Raw genomic sequence first — 21,218 nt, 5'->3', positions numbered from 1 at the left:
GACGGAGGTCTCCCGTCTTCTTGGGTACCAGGAAGTAGCGGGAGTAGAATCCCTGACCCCTTTGATCTGGAGGTACTTCTTCGATGGCATTGAGAAGGAGGAGGGATTGAACCTCCCTCAGGAGGAGGGGGGTTTGAGATGAGTGTGAAGCAGACTCTACGGGAAGGTTGTCTGGTGGAAGAGTCTGGAAGTTGAGAGAGTAGCCGTGGCGGATGATGTTGAGGACCCACTGGTCCGACGTGATGACTTCCCAACGGCTGGAGAAAATGGTGAGACGACCCCCGATAGGCTGTGGAAGAGGCAGCGAGGGAGGATGACTGGCTATGCCCTGGAGAGAAGAGTCAAAAGGGCTGAGACTGTTTAGCAGGCTGAGGCGGCTTAGAGGGTTGAGTGGCCTGAGATCGAGCCTGGGCATGGTGCTGCTGTTGACGAGGTCGCCGAGATTGTTGGGGGGGCGGATTGAGTGGCCTGGCTGAGAACCTCCGCTGGTAAGATGATTGAGGCCGATAGGGTCGAGCAGGCGGAGCCTTCTTTTTTGGCTTGATCAAGGTGTCCCACCTGGTCTCATGGGCCGAGAGTTTCTGGGTGGTGGAATCCAGGGACTCTCCAAAGAGTTCATCCCCGAGACAGGGGGCGTTGGCCAAACGATCCTGGTGGTTGATGTCCAGGTCGGAGACTCTGAGCCAGGCTAGTCGACGCATGGCTACGGCCATGGCAGAGGCCCGAGAGGTGAGCTCGAAGGAGTCGTATATTGAGCGGACCATGTATTTTCGCATCTGGAGAAGACCAGAGATGTGTTGTTGGAAGAGCGGGACCTTGCGCTCAGGAAGGTACTTCTGAAGGGTAGACAGTTGTTGGACCAAATGTTTTAGGTAGAAAGAAAAATGGAAGGAATAGTTGTTTGCCCTGTTGGCCAGCATGGCATTTTGGTAAAGCCTCTTGCCAAATTTGTCCATGGTCTTACCTTCTCTGCCAGGAGGGGTAGAGGCATAGACACTGGATCCCTGAGTTTTTTTCAAAGTGGATTCCACTAAAAGGGACTCATGGGGCAATTGAGATTTGTCAAATCCAGGTATAGGGATGACCCGGTAAAGGTTGTCCAGCTTACGGGGGGCTCCCGGTACCGTGAGGGGAGTTTCCAAGTTCTTGTAGAACGTTTCCCGTAGGATGTCATGTACGGGAAGCTTGAGGAACTCCTTAGGAGGTTGCTCAAAGTCTAAAGCCTCTAAAAAGGCTTGAGACTTTTTCGAGTCAGATTCTAGTGGAAGGGACAGGGCAGCAGACATTTCTCTCAGAAATTTAGTGAATGAGGACTGCTCTGGTTTAGAGGTGGCATCGGGTGCCGATGGTTCCTCATCAGATGAGGAGGGATCCTCCTCGGTACCGAGGGGAGTCTCCTCCCACAAATCAGGGTCTCTGACCTCTGGTGCATGTCGAGACACCGGGGTGGAGGGCGCGGTGTGGCGAGTCTTGGACAAAGACTTACCAGAGCGCACTGAAACGGTACCAGGGGAGGACGATCGGCGTCGTTCTCGGTCCCGAGAAGAGTGCCGTACCGCCTGGTGCCGAGGAGGATCCACAGTGGTCTGAGAATGAACCACCGGATCGGCGTGAAGTTGTTGAGCCGAAAGGATCGGCATAGAAGTGTTTGCCGGTACCGAAGGAGTGGACACCGGGGGCTCGGTGCGGGGCTCGGGCCGGTCTGGTACCGGAAGGAGCGGTGCCAGGATAGAGGGTAACAGTTGTTCAAGTTGTTTCTTCAACTGTTCCTGAAGCTGAGCTTGTAGAATGACCGAGATACGGTCATCTAGGGGTGGCATCGGAACCGCTTTCTTTTTCTTCGGTTCCTTGGATGCCGCTCCACGCCCCGGCGATGAGGAGGCCGATGACGAGGCACTCACCGATATCGGGGCGGAGCGTTTGCGGGACCGGTGCGATGCCGGTAGGGACGGTGTCGCCACCGTAGCTGGAGGGCGCTCGAGGGAAGAGGAAGGCTTCTTAGCCGGCTTACCTGGCGCCAGCGGCGCCGATGCGGGGTCGGTCGGTGTCGAGGTCGACGGTGCCGATTTTTGAGGTACCGCCGTTGAAGGTGAGGAGTCCATCGCCGACTCGGTGCCGAAGAGAAGAGTTTGTTGGATTCTTCGGTTTTTAAGTGTTCGTTTTTGCAGAGTGGCACAGCGGGTGCAGGAGTCCGCCCGATGCTCCGGACCCAGACACTGCAAACACCAATTGTGTGGGTCAGATACGGAGATCGGGCGTGCACACCGCTGGCACTTCTTAAAACCGACCTGCGGGGGCATGAAGGGGAAGATAGCCTCCGCAAAATCGAAGTCCGAGGCCTGTATAATGGCAACAGGCCCCGCCGGGGCAAAAACGAAAGGAAAAGGAAAAAATGAAAGTTTTTTTTTTTTTTTTGCAAATCAAAGAAAAATAAACCCGAAGGTAAAGAGAGAAAAAATTAGGAAAAAAACGCGAGCGGGAAGGCGAAAAAGTGATTTCAACGGCCGTTGAAAAAATACACGCGTCTTCTTCGCTCCGCGGAAACGAAGAAACTGGGGACCACGCACTCCTCCGTCGGGCGGGAAGGCACTCGCGCACGCGCGGTGCGGCCAACTAGAAACTTCTAGTTAAAAAGGTCCGTACCGAGGGCTCCGTCGGTGACGTCACCCATGTGTTAAGAATATGCTGCCTGCTTGTCCTGGGATAAATAAAAATTTATGTACATAAATATGTGTTTTTTGCGCGCTATACCCGTGTGCGCGTTTTACACGGGTGCGCGTTATCTATGTGAAAATACGGTATATAAAGTAGTCATTTTCACCATCTACAAATTAAAGAGTTAAAAGAAATGAACTGATAGTTTGCGATGGGCATGTTTGATTGAAACAGTCAATCAAAAAATGAGTATGAAATCACCTCAGTTTAAGGCAAACAAAATGAATTCTCATAAAGCCAAAACAATTTCTAATGTTGTCTGGATAGCAATAATTAACACTTGCATGTTTTGCTATATTATCTTATATTATAAAAATGTATATTACAACACAGTTGGACCACAAAACAAGTGGTAGAAATATTTCTGGCACTTTTCCAGAGTCTCAGGATTAGTTTCACATCTAAACCTCAAACTTCTGAGGACAGTTCAAAAATGCTGCATCTTGCTTAGCCTGTGGCTCTTCGCTGGGCTGCTGAGATTCTGATGTGGCATTTTCTGTGGACGGAGGACCATCACCTGACTGTCCTTCAATCAACTCACAATTCAAGCGATTGCTATACTCCATCAAGGTGGACTTAATTTGCTCTAGGTTAGCATCAGTACGAACTCCTGTAGGATCAAAATGAGTGCGACTAACTTGGAAACCATCGTCTGTCAGGTGCTTTAGGAATTTGTTAAGCCTGTAAATATACAAAAAATAAAAAGGTTATTTTTTGATACTTTTAGGTGCTAGTATTGAACATTTCTAGGAATTCTAGGAAGTTTGTGCCTTACTTTGGAATGTTCATTCCTCGCATACTATGTCTATGGATGCTGTAGTAAAAGGCAGGGTGCTCTACTAGAACCTTTCCTTGTGATTCTCTGACAACAAATGGATATCTCCGCTTTCCTAAAGTCAAATATTGGAATACAGAAATATTAAATAAAATACAGTTACAAATAATACAGTTTGTCATGTCTGGATGCATAATAGTGTGTGTTATGAAATTACAGAAGAACTATATTTGTGGTATTGCGGTATATAAAAATAGTAATTATTATTATTGTATTCAGACTTGCATATAAATACTGTGGAGATTGCACATTGATTGGACACACTCGGATTTATTATTTTGTTCATTAGGGCAAAAAAAGAGGAGGACACCATCTGAGAGATATGGTCAGAAAGCGACAGGTTGCAATCAAGGAGTATTCCTAAGCTGTGCACTTGGTTTTTCGTAGTTATAGCAGTCGAGTCCCAGCACAGCAAGGGATGGGCACGGTTGCAGCGTTCTTTGTGGAGCCAAAGGAGCTCCATCTTGGAGGCGTTTAGTTGTAATTTGTTGATGGACATCCAGTTTTTGATTTCTGAGAGACAGGGCGTCATGGGCTTCTCCTAGTGGTAGGTACAGTTTGATGTCATTCGCGAAGGAATGAATCCGTATTTGTTATTTGTGGGCTATCTCTAGGACAGGTTTAACATAGAGACTGAATAGTAGGGGGGATAGCAGAGCATTTGATCAGTTGCGATAGTAGGTCATTGAGCGGAATGCTTTGGGATCTGTTATTTAGGAAAGAGAACTATCGTAGCACAATGTCTTGTGATAAAAATTTATAAACATTAGAGGCTCTGGTAGAAACCCGTTTACAAAGTATGTATTCTTCCCAATTAATATTTCCAAATTAATTAAGTCTTTTTGCTTATTTGTAAATGGGTTTCTACCAGAGCCTTTAATTCAGTAGCATAATTAAATGAAATAACTATTTCTGTAGTTTATAGGGACAGGTGGGGACGGGTGGGATTCCTCACGGGGACGGGTGGGGACGGGTGGGACTTTGGCGGGGACGGGTGGGATTTCTGTCCCCGCACAACTCTCTAGTCTAGTATCTCAATGATGTCGTCGCGGGAGACTATATTGAAGTTAGTTAGGTTCCCAGTTGTGGTTTTAGTTGTTTTGTCTTAGTCGCAGGGAGGCAATGTCTGTAACATAATGCAGTCAAGGTGAGACCGTATTTTGTCTACTTTGTCAGCGAAGTAGTCTGAAAGCGTTTTGCTGTAGAGTTCAGTGTTAAGATATTGATTGTCTCTTTGTGATGTTGAGTATATTTTTTGTTAGTTTGGAAAGGTTTTTTGATTTATTGGAGATTTTTAACAGTTGTTCAGAGTAGTACTTCTTTTTAGCCTCTAGCATGGCTATTTTATATACTTTATCAAGTTTCAAGTTTATTAAAAATTTTTATACCTCTCATTCAAATTACTAAGCGGTGTACAGCTATGGTAAAAAGCTAATTTTTTAAAAGAAACAGAACCAATTAGTGATATTGTACAATACAGTATCGAGTTAATAGACTTGAACAGTGACACATATACTAACTGGACACAAGAGGGAAAGTAGGACTGAAATTATAATATTTTACTATAGAGTACATTTAGGGATAAAACAACAGGAGGGGAAAAGGACTGTAGTTATTTTAGCCCTAAAAAGGACAATTTTATCCAAAACCATCCTCAAATAAAAATGTTTTGAGTTTTGCTTTAAATTGTTTTATCGAGGTTTCCGCACGTAAGTGACAGGGCAATGAATTCCATAGGGTGGGTGCAGTGACCGCAAAATTATTAGATATAATGAATGAAGAAAATGGAATTGCTGGTGATTTATATTGGACTACCTTTCCTTGAGTTTCAGAGGAATAGATTTTAAAAGTTTTATCATGCTTTATTGTGCTTATCGAATAAATATTGTATTTGGACACTTGTCCCTCTTTTTTATTAAGATCAACCAACAGAAATACTGAATAGGTTGACTAGTTTTGTAAACAAGGTTTTAACCGAGGGTTTATAGCCAGGTCAGCTTGCTGATATTATTATTGACACAAATTCCGAAAGCACTGAATGTGGATTGAAGTAAAGTTAAGAACATAAAAATTGCCTTACTGGGTGAGACCAATGCCCAGTAGCCTGTCCTCACAGTGGCCAATTCAGGTTACTAGTACCTGGCAAAAACACAAATAGCAGCAATATTCTATGCTACCAATCCAGGGCAAGCAGTGGCTTCTCCCATGTCTGTCTCAATAACAGACTATGGACTTTTCTTCCAGGAAACTGTCCAAACTTTTCTTAAAAACAGCTACATTAACCGCTCTTACTACAACCTCTGGCAACACGTTCCAGAGCTTAACTAATCTCTGAGTGAAAAAATATTTCCGCCATACCGTTCTTTGAAATATGTATTTGTAGAACCAGCTCACTTGACTGCTTTCCTTTCTGCGAAACGTCTTGAGTCTGTAGAACCATCTGTACCCTTGCAATAATAATTAGCTCACTTTTCAGTAGCAGTTTAAGCGATTTTCCTTGTTAAAATATTTTTCTTTTAATTTAATTTCTACTCTTATCGTTAATCCTGGATCCTAAATTGAGGACAAGTGTGTGATTAAGTTATGATGTTTATTTTCTTCTAAAAATTTTGATTTATTTTCAGGTTTGAGAGTAAATAATATTATTATGTTTTCTTGATCTCACTTTCTGTACAAGATGATATGCTTGATAATAAATGTGTAAATTTTTATAAATAAATAATAAAAAAATATTTCCGCCTATTGGTTTTAAAAGTATTTCCCTGCAACTTCATCAAGTGTCCCCTAGTCTTTGTAGTTTTTGACGAAGTAGAAAATCAATCCACTTGTACCCATTCTACACCACTCAAGATTTTGTAGACTTCAATCATATCTCCTGTCAGCCGTCTCTTTTCCAAGCTGAAGAGTCCTAGCCTTTTTAGTCTTTCCTCATACGAGAGGATTTCCATCCTCTTTATCATCTTTGAACCTTTTCCAGTTCCGTTATATCTTTTTTGAGATAAGGCGACCAGAATTGAACACAATGTTCCAGGTGAGGTTGCAGATAGAGTGATACAGAGGAATTCAAGGGCGTTGGAGCTGTTACCGCGTGTGCTACAGTTTTGTTTAAAAAAAAAAAAAAAGGGGGGGGTAATTTGTAAAAAAGAGGGGGGGTAAATTAGTTTGCTTTGGTAATCCAAGTGGGTTTATTGGTCAGAAAATAGTACTGAGTACTGGAGAGATTTTTACGATAGTAGGGAATTATTTTGGATTGTGGTTCAATATTTGAGAATCAAATAAATGGATTGGTAAAAAGAGTCTTTTTAATTTGCACCAATTACGGGCAATACATTCTGTTTTATCTTCAGAGAGTTTTCAAATGATGGTAAGAGCTATTGTATTGCCTCAGTTGGGTTACTGTAACTCTTTATATTGTGGTGTTACACCGAATTTAAAAAATAGGATGCAATTGCTTCAAAATACAGCTATGTGTTTGATTTTTAGAGCAAAAAAAATATGACCGGGTTACTTCTCTTCTGAATTAATCACAGTGGTTGAAGATTGAGAAGAGAGTGAATTTTAAATTGGTTATACTTATATATAAACTGTTGCAGGGAATGGACCAGAAGGTTTAACGAAGTATATAACTTTCCCAATAAACAGAGTTACTTCCATTGAGGCTTGGCTACTCTATAAGTTCATATGGTCATTTGAAATATTTGGTGAACAAATCTTTTGAGTTTATAGGAACAAAGCTTTGGATTGATCTTCCAAATGAACTAAGAAAAGTTTCTTCTTATTTTTAGAAAAATTGTTAAAACCTTTATTATTTTTAAGGATTGTTAAAAGAATAAATTTGTTGGACCCTTTTTTTAAAAAAATTGTTGTTTTCTGCCCAGAATCTATTATGAGAATAGTGCAGAAAATAAATAAGAATAGAATAAAATAAAATAAGCCTCATCGAAAAATACAATACTTTGACAAAAGATGAAGAACAGAAGCAATTTGTTCTTCGGCTAGTGGCCAGCCACTGAAAGAAGTTTTCTTCTACATCAAAAGCGGCTCTTATGTCATAGACTGTTGATTATTTGTCAAGTGCACAAAAATTACAATATACTGCTAAGCTTAGTGGTAGTTTTAAAAATCAGTGAGGTGGGGCGACCCCTAAACTTTGTTTACGTAAAATTTTGCGTGTTTTTCATTTTTATATAAAGGAATAAAATTAGCCTCATGGATAAAGGAAATGTGTTAATTTTTTTGGACCACTTATTGTACATAAGCACATACGTGAAAGTCCCTTGCCAAAAAAGAGCATACAATTCATTCAAGAGGACAAATAAGAGATTAGAGAATTATATTCATTATGGGAAATGATTAAAACAGAACTGTTCTACAAAATACAATAACTGATAATCACAAAAGCAGTACCTAGCTGAGACGAATATTCTGTTGAAACTTCCGGTCGTCTGATAATAACTTCACATTCACCTATAACAGAACATAAATAAATTGATCACAATATGACAAGCAGAATTTGCTCTTATGAAATTCCCTGTATAATTTGACACATGGATCACACTATCTTGAATTTTAAGAATTGTCATTCTGGGACAGACCAAAGGTCCATTAAGCCCAGTATCCTGTTTCCCTCAGAAAGTACCATAAGTAGGTGTGACAGGGTAAAGTTCCTATCACGGGCCTTAGCAGCAGATAGAAGGCACTAATCTGCATAAAATTCTGCAAAGACCCCTGAGAGATGTTCAATCACCCTGAGTTAAGTAGGCCTTCTGGTCTCGCTCTCTCTGAGATTCTGAATCTGAGAATCTCGGAGAGAGCGAGACCAGAAGGCTTTGAGCATGCGCAAATGCTCAAAGCCCAGTCCAGCCCAGCACAAGCAAGAGGAAGGATCGCCGATGCACCGCCCAGCCCAGCACAGAAGAGGGAGGATCTTCGGGCACTGGCACCGGCATGTCCTGTGCGTTGGTGCTGGTGCCAGTGCCCAATTGGGTTAAGGGATATCGTTTTGGTGCTCTGTACAGTCATAAAGGACATTGCAGATAACCAAGAGTCTGATGAGAATGGAGATACTGCTGCTGTCATCATGACTAATGAACCACCTGCAGAGATTGTTTTCTTCTCGGACATGCTGAAGTCTCTACACACACTGCGCTGTTATCTGGAGATAAATGGCTGTCACGACTATGGACAGTTTTACAGCATCAGTAGTCAGATACACAGCCTGAATCGTGCATCTGCGTGCGGAAAACAATGACTGATTATTTCAGTATAATGTTGGTTTAAAAAAAGGTTTACAGTGTATTGCATTAGACGGAACAGTGCTGTTTCTATAACTGAACCGTATTACGTTGTATTCAAAGAAACATGATGGCAGATAAAGGCCAAATGGCCCAACTAGTCTGCCCATCTGCAGTAATCATTATCTCTTTCTCTCTCCGGGTATAGAATGGTAGCTGCATGGCTGTAGTAGATAAGTCTCAGAATGGTATCTGCATGGCTGAAATAGATAAGAGCACAGTATTGGCTGACAGATTCAGGTGCCCTGAGTTACGGGTACACCAGGTCCTAGTCGGTTAAAGTTTGAGACCAGGAGTGAGTTGGTTTGTGAATAGTAGCGTCTTTACTGCCTTTCAGAAGGCCAGTAGGATGCCAATTTCCCTGATGACAGGAGGGAGTTGGTTCCATATTTAGGCGTGCTGTAGGAGTACGGTCGCTTCCAGGCTGTTTCTGGAGGGTTGGACAACCCGAGATCAAGTTGCGAACGGAAGGGCCACCGAGGGTGGTAGATTGGGAGCTTCCTTGCCACGTAGTCGGAGGTCATGCCATGAAAGCATTTAAAGACTAATGTTAATTGTTTGAAGATGGAGCACTGGTGTATTGGGAGCCAATGGGCTTGGTTCAGTGCAGGAGATATGTGGTCAAAAGGGCCAAGATTCTGTAGGAGTCTTACTGCTGCATTCTGGACTGGTCAGTGTTGCTCCTTGGCCAGTAGACCTGTGTAGAGACCATTGCAATAGTCCAGGTGGGACAGTACGAAGGCATATAACAGCTGAGTGAAGTCTGTTTCGGAGAAGTAATGGTGGATGAGTTTTAGCTGTTGTAGGTAGTAGAGGTGGTGGATGCTACCTTGAAGATTTGGGCTGATAGAGTCAGGCCAGCATCCAGTATGATGCCCAAGCTGGACACTTGGACTTTGGGTTCCAGAATGGTGCTGTCCCAGGAGATGTATGGGTGAGAGGCAAGGCAAGACTCTCGGCGAATACATAATAGTTCAGTCTTAGATGGATTCAGTTGGAGTTTGTTGGCTGTCATCCATGCTTCAGTCTCCGCAAGGCAGGTCTGCAGAATCTCAGGTTGTGTGACCCATGCTTTGCCCAATGGGATGTAGAGTTGTATATCATCTGCGAAGGAGTGGATGTGTATTCCATGCCTCTTCGCAATTTCAAGGGCTGGTCTGATGTAGATGTTGAATAATAGTGGGGACAATAGTGACTTGGGGTACGCCATAGTTTGCGGTTCTCAACTTTGAGAATGCCTTTTGGATATCTGCATTTTTAAGATAAGTGATAAATTCTCTCTGCTGGGTTAAATTTAAGTGAAGAAAGATTAATAAAGAAATATGGAATGCAGCAGAAGAGTTTTAGAATAAGAAGGCGGAAGTTTAGAGGATTGATGATGGAAACTTGGAACCAGTCAGCCTTGGTTCAAGATTTATCTACCTAATTCCAAGCAGGTTTCTGAGATCCTCAATCTCTCTTTTCAACATTCTTTGTATCTTACTGTGGGATTCTTTGTATTTTTGGATTGTTTCCTTTTGATCCCACATACCATCTATTGGTTAGATTCAGTTGTATACCACCAAAGAATCTACCCTGGGCTGACCCAAAAGCTGATGACACTCCTGTGCTACAGGATATAAGCGGGACACAGCTCTAGCAATTTTCAGAGAACCCTCCGAAGAGTCAAACTGCTTCAAGACCAGAACACTCATATCAGGGTGCCAGGGAAAGGTAGCTGACTGTGAGCGTACACCACATAGCAAGGAGGAAGAAGTGGACGGAGCTGGCTTAGCGACCAAATTCAATTCCTGCAACAACTCAGAAATGAGGTCTGGCAGGGCAGCAAACTTAAATAAGTGCAAGACGGTAGAATCATCCACAGGATCTAAGACCTCAGAGAGATCCACAGATCCAGCACACAGCCTGTACTCTCCTGCTCCAGGAAGCGCTGTACCTGCAAACAAAGTATCAGTAGGGGAAACATCAGCCTCTGGGATCAAGTAGAGCAAAAGCTGCATCAGGCTGAGGAGAGGCCATGCCCAGAGATGGATTGAGACTGTTTAGGGGGAGAACACTTGGTCTGAAACTCTGACCACATAAATTTAGAAAAAGCGTCTGGCTCCTGGGGCGGAAAGTCACTTTTAGATGACTTGCATTAGCGTTTCTTTGGCTGCGGAGGGTCCGCAGTCTGGCTGATGGAAGTACCAGCCGTGCCAAGCCCCCCCAAAAAATGGCCGCCATGCCGGGCTAACTGAGCATTTGGTCACCTGCTTCAGCAGGGGAGAAGCTAAGTTGGGCACTATAGGCCCTCCCCCTGGCTGCGCCACACAAAATGTGGCGCATACTCTTCACTGAAGTAAACATAGAAATAGACGGCAGATAAGGGCCACGGCCCATCTAGTCTGCCCACCCCAATGACCCTCCCCTACCTTTCTCTGTGAATAGATCCCACGTGTCTATCCCATTTGGCCTTAAAATCAGGCACGCTGCTGGCCTCAATAACCTGAAGTGGAAGACTATTCCAGCGATCAACCACCCTTTCAGTAAAAAAGAATTTCCTGGTGTCCCCGTGCAGTTTCCCGCCCCTGATTTTCCACGGATGCCCCCTTGTTGCGGGACCCTTGAAAAAGAAGATATCTTCTTCCACCTTGATGCGGCCCGTGAGATACTTGAATGTCTCGATCATGTCACCCCTCTCTCTGCGTTCGAGTGAGTATAGGTTTAATTTATCCAGCCATTCCTCGTACGGGAGATCCTTGAGTCCCGAGACCATCCTGGTAGTCATTCTTTGGACCGACTCAAGTCTCTGCACATCCTTGCGGTAATGCGGCCTCCAGAACTGCACACAGTACTCCAGGTGGGGTCTTACCATGGATCTATATAATGGCATAATGACATCAGGCTTACGGCTGACGAAACTCATGCGAATACAACCTATGATTTGCCTTGCCTTGGATGAAGCTTGCTCCACTTGATTGGCAGTCTTCATGTTCTCACTGACGATCACCCCTAAGTCTCGTTCTGCTTCAGTTCAGTAGTCTCACAGAATTCCTGCCAGCCACAGCCCCATCAAGCACAGGCCCACAGGTCAAGGTCAGGGGCTCTTGGAGACACCCCCCAGCTTTCACTTAATATCCAGACACCACAGACAACCGTGGGGATACAGGTTGTAGCCTACAACCAAGGATGCCAGAATCACAGAAATACCCTTATTCTGCTGCATATCCGTCTGTACCATCTACTGGAAGCAGAGGACTACTGAAAATTCCCAGGGCTACTTTCCTCCTTATACTAGTGATGACATCATGAAAATATCAGTGTTCTTTATCCCCATATGCACAATAGGGGACACAACCTACTCATATGTATTGGTCTAGCAGGTGATAAAAAAAATAGTAGGCTTCTGGACAAGAACTCACAGAAATGATGAAAGAAACACTTTTTTTTTTTGCAAGGAAACATTCCGTCACTGTCTCACCTGGGTCCTGCAGTGCTTCATGACAAAATGATTTTTGAATTGTACAATCTGCTTCACAGATTAATGTCTTTAAGAATCCCTGAATTTCTTTGATTCCATATCGAACAGATTCATGCAGCATTCTTTTCAAGAATCCGGAATGAAAAATACTCCCAGACCTAAAATAGAGGTAGAAAACAGAAGTTTCTTTAGTTGTTTGACAGCAAAATAGCCAAGCGATTGATTCACTAACAACTGCTTGGCTATTTTGAATCGGATTTTACTATTGGCAAACCCAACTGCTGCAGACCTGTTGGTAACTGAGTTACCGATAAGTCTGCAGGTTTTCTGACAGGCCTGCCTGTCTTTTTTATTCATTTCTTTCCCATGGCAAATATATTTTATTTATTTTAAGAAAAATAACAGAGATGTGTGAGCAATGGAATCCTTTACATCTTTCTTAGTGGGGAAGAGTTCAAACGATCAAAATGTGGTTTGTTATCAAATGAGTATGATACCAATTTTTTTCCAGGGGTCATTTTACAAAAAGTTAAATGGTATTCTTACTAAATTTGTTTGGTTGGGTAAAAGACCTAGATTTGCTTTAGTATCTCTACAAAAGACAATTGTGGAGAGAGGGGTAAATTTTCCAAATTTTTATAGGTATCATCAAGCCTATATTTTAAGACAGGGTATGTATTGGATCCTCCCAGACCTTATGGAAAATGTTCCAGATTGGTTATATTTAGAGTGGCGGCTCCTGTTTCCTTTGCATTTGTCTCATCTTATTAGTATAAATTTGCCCAGGAACTATAAAGATAATAGAATTTTGCTTGACACATGGAAGACCTTACGTTATGTTAGTAATTTATCACCAGATCCAATTTCTAAATCATTAAATCAATCCATTTGGGTAAACTCCAAGATCAAAATTGGCGGATTTAAAATCGTCTGGAAGCATTGGATTATTGCAGGTATATGGACTTTAAATGATGTTCTTTAGCACTCTCCAGACCATTAGAGGTTAACTTTACGAATGGGTATATATCTAATCATGACCAGCAGGTGGAGACTGAAAACAAAACTTTGGGACAGTATATCCTAGCCCCTCCTCTCTATTTCCCTCAGTCTTCTTTCAGTCTCCAGCAGGTGTTGAGTGATCTGTACCCATCTCCCTTGGTAGGGCTGTTGGAATTTGTTTAGGGGGTTTATTGTCCCTGTTTTTAGCCGGACGGAGCTTGGACGGACTCTGTTTGGGGGTTCGTCCGACCTCGGGGGTGTCAAACCCGGCGGGTCACGAGCGGGGTCCCTCCCCCCACTTCCTCCACCTCCCCACATTTTTTTAGAGGAGCCTCAGCAGTAAGCCTTGCCCCCTAAATCAAGCAAGGCATATTGCTTCGAGAGCCTGTGGAGTCTGTTCTGTAAAAAAAAAAAAAAAAAAAAAATCCTGAGGTAGTGCTGGTCTGGAGGGTTGTATCCCTTTAAGAAAACTGTATTTTACTGTATTTTTTCAACTAACCGGCACTTTTTTGCAGCTAGGTCGCGTATGGAGCAATGAGCACTTCTAAAGGGAAAAAGTGCTCATTGTGCTCCAGACGCGAGGCACTCGCGGCCGGCCTGTGCAAGCGGTGTTCAGGCCGGTGCGGTGGAGGAGCTCCGTCGGCAGCGGCTGCAGGCGCCCAGAGCTCCCCGCCGATGGTGCCTCGCGAGTCGGCAGGGAACGGTGGGGAAGCCCGGTCTTCTCCGTCCGCCCACGGAGGGATTCCCCAAACCGCCGACGGTCGGGTTTTAGAGGATTCCCTCTCAGCTGATTTTTTGACAGCTGATGCCGGCTTGCCTGCTTTAGCGGCTGAGACTATTCAGGTTTCTCAGCCGCTTCAGGCTATGAAGGGAGCTTTTTTGGCGGGAAAACCGCCATCTTCTCTGTCTGGCCCCTCCATTTTGTCTTCCACCTCAGGTGACCTTCCCCCTGTTTTGACTATGCAGGGGCAAGGTTCTGCTGGGTCCCCTGCTGTGGCAGGGAGTCCCTTGGGACCCTCGGGGGGTTTTTCTCCTGAATTTTTCTTTTCTTTATGCAGAGCCTATTTTCAGGCGGCTGGGGGTCCCGGTTGCGCCCAGGGGGTTTCGGGGGGTGGGTTTTCCTCCGCGCTCCCTGCGGCTTTGCCTCTTTCGTCTGGCGTGACATCCCCTCCGCCGCCTCCCTTGTCCAAGCGTCCGCGGGTGTCGTGGGACGAGAATTTGTGGTCGGAGGAACGGGTCGGTCTGGAGGAGGACCTGGACCCTTCTGAGGAGTTCCAGGACTCTCTGGAGGGGACGGAAGCTGGCGGCGGGTTGTCGGATTTCCCGTTCTCCAGTGACGAGGCGTCCGTGGTGCGCCTTTTTCAGAAAGATGAGCTGCCTGACCTTATTCAACAGGTTTCTTCGGTTTTGCGTTTTGAGGACGCGCCGCCGGAGACTCCGCGTGTGGGGGACCCCCTGTTACGGGGGATCCGTTCCGTTTCCCGCTCTTTTCCTATGCATCAGGATATTCGGGATATTATTCTTGAGCAGTGGAAAACGCCGGAGACGCCGTTTCGGCTGGCGCGCAGCATGGCTCGCCTGTATCCCATTCCTGAAGGGGATCGGGCTACGTTAGCTTCGCCAGTCGTGGATGCGGTGGTCTCGGCAATTTCCAAGCGGCATACCGTGCCTGTTGAGGGCGGTTCTGCCTTGCGGGACCCTGAGGAGCGCAAATTGGAGAGCATCCTTAAGCAAAATTTTCAGGTCTCTGCCTTTGGGGTCCAGGCGGCTATTTGTGGGGGACTGGTCGCTCGCGCCGTGTTTCGGTGGGCGGAGCGGGTCTTGGATCGAGAGTCTGACGACTGGTCTCTGGTGGATCAGGAGGTTGCGAAGATTGAGATGGCGGCCTCATTCCTCTCAGATGCTCTATATGACTTGGTGCGGATATCGGCTAAGTCTATGGCTTTTGGCGTGGCCGCAAGGCGTGTGTTGTGGCTGCGCGCTTGGGCGGCGGATGCTGCGTCCAAAGCTAAGCTTACTAAATTTCCCTTTCGGGGGTCGTTTTTGTTTGGAGAGGACTTGGATAAGTTGATTCAGACTCTGTCGGACTCGAAAGTTCCCCGTCTGCCGGAGGACCGTGCCCGCCCGGCGTCTCGGGGGGGTGCGGCCCGGGGGCGTTTGCGGGATTTTCGCAAGTATCGCCCTGGGCGTGGGGCTGCTTCTTTCCAGTCTCCGGGATTTTCCCGGGGTCGGTTCTTCCAGCGCATGCAGCCCTTTCGGGGGGCCCGTCGGGGGGCAGGGAATCCCTCCGCCGGTTCCCCCGCTTCCCGTCCTGCACAATGACGCCTTGCCGGCGCCCCCTTTGGTTCCGGTGGGGGCTCGGCTGCGCGAATTTTTCCCCAAATGGGCCGAGATCACGTCCAATCAGTGGGTCCTGGAGGTGGTGCGGGACGGTTATGCCCTGGAGTTCGCCCGCTCTCTGCCGGATTTTTTCCTCGCTTCTCCGTGTCAGACTCCGGGGAAGACGCAGGCTTTTCGCCAGACCCTTCAGCGCTTGCTAGATCTCAGGGCAGTTGTTCCGGTGCCCCCGCCGGAGTGGGGCACGGGCAGGTACTCCATTTACTTTGTGGTGCCCAAAAAGGAGGTGACCTTTCGGCCCATCCTCGATTTAAAAGGGGTCAACAGGGCTCTCAAGATTCCCTCTTTCCGTATGGAAACTCTGCGGTCGGTCATTCTGGCGGTTCAGCCGGGGGAGTTTCTCACTTCTCTCGATCTGACGGAGGCCTACTTGCATGTTCCCATTCGGGCCTCTCATCAGCGTTTCCTGCGCTTTGCGATCTTGGGTCGGCACTTTCAGTTCTGTGCGCTTCCCTTTGGGCTGGCCACGGCTCCTCGGACGTTCACCAAGGTGATGGTGGTCGTCGCGGCAGCCTTGCGGTCGGAGGGCATCCTGGTACACCCCTACCTGGACGACTGGTTAATTCGGGCAAAGTCGTTGCAGGAAAGCTCCCGGGTTACTGCTCGGGTGGTGGAGTTTCTCCGGTCGCTGGGCTGGGTGGTCAACCTTTCCAAGAGTCGGTTGGTCCCGGCTCAGCGTCTGGAGTACCTAGGGGTGCTGTTCGACACCTCCTTGGGGAAGGTCTTCCTCCCAGAGGGCCGGGTGAGCAAATTGCAATCTCAGATTCGCCTGCTTTTGGCGTCCCGGTGTCCTCGGGCGCGAGATTTCCTCCAGGTCTTGGGGTCGATGGCGGCGTCCCTGGACGTGGTGAGGTGGGCGCGGGCCCACATGCGTCCTCTCCAGTATGCTCTGCTCCGGAGGTGGTCTCCCCAGAGGCACGGGATGGATGTTCCGGTTCCCCTGCGAGGCTTGGCGCGCTGCAGTCTGCGTTGGTGGCTCCAGACCCCTCACCTAGTTCAGGGGGTGGGTCTGGATCTCCCGCAGTGGACGGTGCTCCTGACGGATGCGAGTCTCCTGGGTTGGGGGGCTCAGTGTTTGGGTCACTCAGCTCAGGGCACCTGGTCCGCGGAGGAGGGAGCCTGGTCGATCAACGTGTTGGAGACCAGAGCGGTCCGTCTGGCGCTGTTGGCTTTCCACTCCCTGTTGCTGGGCAAGTCGGTCAGAGTGCTGTCGGACAATGCCACGGCGGTGGCTTATGTCAATCGTCAGGGGGGCACCAAGAGCACTCAGGTGGCGCAGGAGGCGGCTCTGCTCATGGTTTGGGCGGAATCCCATCTGCTGGACCTCTCGGCCTCTCATATAGCCGGAGTAGAAAATGTTCAGGCAGACTTCCTCAGTCGTCACTTCCTAGATCCAGGAGAGTGGTGTCTCGGCGCCGAGGCGTTTCAGTTGATAGTGCAGGCTTGGGGGCAGCCCCTGATGGACCTGATGGCCACGGGTGGCAACGCCAAAGTGCCCCGCTTCTTCAGTCGTCGCAGGGACGGTCTGGCCGAGGGTCTGGATGCTCTGGTCCAGCAGTGGCCAACGGAGGGGCTGTTGTATGTGTTCCCTCCTTGGCCGCTGGTGGGCAGAGTGCTTCTTCGCATTGTTCACCATCCGGGTTTGGTGGTGCTGGTGGCGCCGGATTGGCCTCGCCGTCCGTGGTATGCGGATCTGGTGAGGCACCTGGTAGCGGATCCTCTTCCTCTGCCTCTCTCGGACGACCTTCTGGTGCAGGGTCCCATTCCCATGTTCGACCCGTCTCCCTTCTGTCTTACGGCGTGGCTCTTGAAAGGGGTCGCCTTAGCAAGAAGGGATATTCAGACAAGGTGATCTCTACACTGTTGGGGTCCCGGAGGCTTTCTACCTCTCGGGCTTATGTGCGGGTTTGGCGTCTCTTTGAGGAATGGTGTCGGGCGCGGGGAGTGACCTCTTTTCGCGCTTCTCTGCCTAACATTCTGGAGTTCTTGCAGGATGGCCTGGATTGAGGCCTGGCTTGGTCTTCTCTCCGGGTTCATCTTGCGGCCCTGTCAGCTTTTCGAGGGTTGGTGTCAGGTCAGCGTTTATCGGCTCTTCCTGATGTGATTCGGTTTTTGCGGGCGGCCAAGTTGCTTAGGCCTCCCCTACGGCCCTCGGTTCCCTCTTGGGATCTTAATCTGGTTCTCTCTGTTTTGGTGCGTCCGCCTTTCGAGCCCTTGGACGACTGTTCTTTAAAGGACCTTACTTTGAAGGCGGTCTTTTTGGTAGCCATTACTTCTGCTAGGCGTGTTTCTGAGCTGCAGGCTTTCTCTTGTAGGGCTCCCTTCTTGGAGTTTTCTAGGGAGCGGGTCGTCTTGCGGCCTGTTCCTTCCTTTCTGCCGAAGGTTGTTTCTCCTTTTCATGTCAATCAATCGGTGGTTCTCCCGGTCTTGGGTGGTCGGGAGGGCTCTTCTGAGCACCGGCAGCTGCGCAAGTTGGATGTCGGTCGGGTCCTTCGCTCTTATGTGCAGCGGACCCAGGAATTCCGGAAGTCCGATCATCTCTTTGTCCTCCTGGCGGGTCCTCGTCGGGGAGCTGGCGCTTCTAAGGCTACTATTGCGCGCTGGATCAAGGAGACGATTGCTTCCGCTTATCTTCTGAAACAGCAGCCTGTTCCGGAGTTTCTCAAGGCTCATTCCACTCGGGGTCAGGCGGCTTCTTGGGCTGAGTCGTCGCTCGTGCCTCCAGTGGATATTTGTAAGGCTGCGGTTTGGTCTTCCTTGCATTCCTTTGTTCGTCATTATCGGGTTGATGTGCAGGCGCGTCGGGACGCGGTGTTCGGTGAGCGTGTACTGGTATCGGCCCTTCGGGGGTCCCGCCCGTGAGAGGGACTGCTTTGGTACGTCCCATTCGTAAAGTTAACCTCTACTGGTCTGGAGAGTGCTAAAGAAGGAGAAATTAGGTTCTTACCTGCTAATTTACTTTCTTTTAGCTTCTCCAGACCAGTAGAGGTCCCCACCCTGTCTGTTGTTGTTGGGGCTGTTGCGCGGGCAGTTTTTGGTTTTTGCTGCGGGTTCTAGTATTTTTCTAGGGCCGGGGAGAATTGAAGAACAGCGGCTGTGGCTCGGCTGGCTTAGCTGGCGAGCTGTGGGGACATTCTTCCTTCGGGAATTTCTCCTCTGCATTTTCCAACAGCATTTTGGGTATGTTATTTGTTACTCCTTTCGGAGTATTGTTTTTTCTCTCTGTTGTTTTCCAGTTCTTGGTTCTGCTTGGCTATTCGGCAGACTGAGGGAAATAGAGAGGAGGGGCTAGGATATACTGTCCCAAAGTTTTGTTTTCAGTCTCCACCTGCTGGTCATGATTAGATATATACCCATTCGTAAAGTTAACCTCTACTGGTCTGGAGAAGCTAAAAGAAAGTAAATTAGCAGGTAAGAACCTAATTTCTCCTTATTCTAAATGGGTCACTGCTTAGTTTTTCACAATTGCAACATAAATATGGGCTAAATAAATCACAAAATTTTAAATGGTTGCAATTGTAGCAGGCTATTCAGGAAGGGTTCCCTGAATGGAAAGTGCTTAACTCTCAGTATAGTTTGGAATTCCTTTGCTTTCAGGCGGATTTCTTGGGTCACCAAGCCGCACAGTGGTATAAATTGTTGTATGGGTATTTGAATAAAAAAACAAAAAACTGTTCTTAGGGATATTTGGAGCAATGAGATTGGACATCAAATTTCTGCCTCTCAATGGCCACGTTTTTGGTCTTGGAGAATTAAAACTACAAGGTCAGCATCTATAAGACAGACCTGGTTCTTTTTGTTGCATTGAGCTTTTTGGACCCCAGTTCGTTTACAGAAGTTGGATAGCTCTAGGTCCAATAGATGCTGGCATTGTGGTTTAGAGGCTGGGACATTAGATCATTTAATTTTTTCTGTCCCTATATTAACGCCTTTTGGAAATTAATTTGGTCTCAAATTAATTCATTATTAGAAAATCATGTTGTCCTTTCATATGATACTATATTATTTGGTACATCTATAAGATTTAAAAGCCCAATTTCTGCAAATAATAATAAACTTTTATTAATATTGACAGGAGTTGCCATTCAACAGATTACTGGAAAGATTATACTAAACTTAATTACACCTTTTGGTGGAATTCAGTATGTCATATTTACAAAATGGAGAGAGTGCTTGCCATGCAACAAGGAAATTATCATAAGTTTAAAAAGATTTGGGGGCCATTGATTACTTATTCTAATGATCAGACATCTTAAACACCTAGGTATTTGATGAGGTATAGGGGGTGGGATTGGGAAAGATAATAATTATTAATTGTTTGATTATTAATAAATGGGTGGGTGGGAAGGGATTCTTTTATATTTATAGATTTTAAGGATTATAAGTAAATTGTCAAGTGATTTGTTTTAAAATTTTCTGATTGAATATTATACACTTGTAAGAACTGAAAATGAATAAAGATTAAAAAAAAAAAAAAAAATTCAATTCTTTCCCATGGCAAAGATATTTTGCATGCGTTACACATGCAAAATATCTGCCCCATAAAACAAAAAAGGAAAAGACAGGTAGAATTGTCAAAAAACGGCCGAGGGCCCTCACCCCAACAAACGCGATCCCCCCTGGCGACCCACAAATAGCAGGAGGGATGCCCAGTTCCTCCTGCCACCACCCGACACTGCCCTCCCCTGGCCTGGCCTGAAACCCACCCATATCTAAAAGTTGGGAACAGGAGAGGTGCTCAGTCCCTCCTACTCCTTAGGCCTGCCTCCCACCTCCCCCGACTGGACTGGACCTGATCAGACCGGCTGCCCCACTCCCAACCCAGCTCGGCACCCCCCTACCTCCAAGTTGGGAGCAGGAGGAGTGCTCAGTCCCTTCTGCTCCTCTGGATTCCAGCGACGCGTCTGCCTGGGCCTTAGGCCCCGGACCGGTGCATCATGTGATGCACCCTTTGGGAGGGGCCTGAGGCACCTGAGCCAATCAGGGACTTCCTTAGGCTCATCCACCCACCAAGACAGTCTTTTTTATCAACTCTCTCCAGAAGACCAAGAATTCTCAGCCCTTCTCCAGCTAAATGCAGAGCATGTTCCTTTGCAGTTCTACTCTTAAGTATTTCCTGATACCAAAAAAAGACTTGAGGCCTTTGTCCAATTCTAGAGCTTTGGGGGTCTCAACAAATAATTGTTGGAAGAAAAAGTTTTGCATGCTCTCTCTGAGAACTCTTCTGCTGCTATTGGAAAAGAACGATTATCTTTTCTCTCTAGATCTCAAAGAAACTTACACTTACATATCCATCTAACCTGCACACAGAAAATATATTTTTTTTCATATTGGATTTCAACACTTTTGGTACAAAGTCCTACCCTTTGGGCTGGCTTCAGCTCCTCATGTTTTCATGAAATGAAGTGGTGGCAAGCCTTCATTTATGGGGGTTTCATAATTAGGCGACTGGTTGATCAATGCTAATATTAGCTCAGAATGCCATCAATGCAACAGTTTATCTCCAAGAGCTGCTAAG

General features: G+C 46.6%; 1 protein-coding gene across 2 annotated transcripts in view; it reads right to left on the bottom strand.

The window, feature by feature from the left end:
* Positions 1-2,880: 2,880 nt before the first annotated feature.
* The window catches only part of TRMT1L (tRNA methyltransferase 1 like), a 97,731-nt gene continuing 79,393 nt past the window's right edge, over positions 2,881-21,218 (bottom strand). The window contains exons 13-16 of one of the 2 annotated variants that reach the window (XM_033959808.1): positions 12,305-12,462; positions 7,958-8,017; positions 3,491-3,605; positions 2,881-3,396 (exon numbers count right to left, since the gene is read on the bottom strand). In XM_033959808.1, the coding sequence (XP_033815699.1) occupies positions 3,117-3,396; positions 3,491-3,605; positions 7,958-8,017; positions 12,305-12,462 (613 nt within the window). In that variant the 3' untranslated portion in view covers positions 2,881-3,116. The remainder of the gene's footprint in view (positions 3,397-3,490; positions 3,606-7,957; positions 8,018-12,304; positions 12,463-21,218) is intronic. The other variant, XM_033959809.1, reaches the window with a different exon arrangement.

This window comes from Geotrypetes seraphini, chromosome 10 (genome assembly GCF_902459505.1).
Source record: "Geotrypetes seraphini chromosome 10, aGeoSer1.1, whole genome shotgun sequence".
NCBI classification, from domain to species: domain Eukaryota; kingdom Metazoa; phylum Chordata; class Amphibia; order Gymnophiona; family Dermophiidae; genus Geotrypetes; species Geotrypetes seraphini.
The sequence above is the reverse complement of the archived record's forward strand: the minus strand, read 5'-3'. Positions and strand labels throughout refer to the sequence as shown.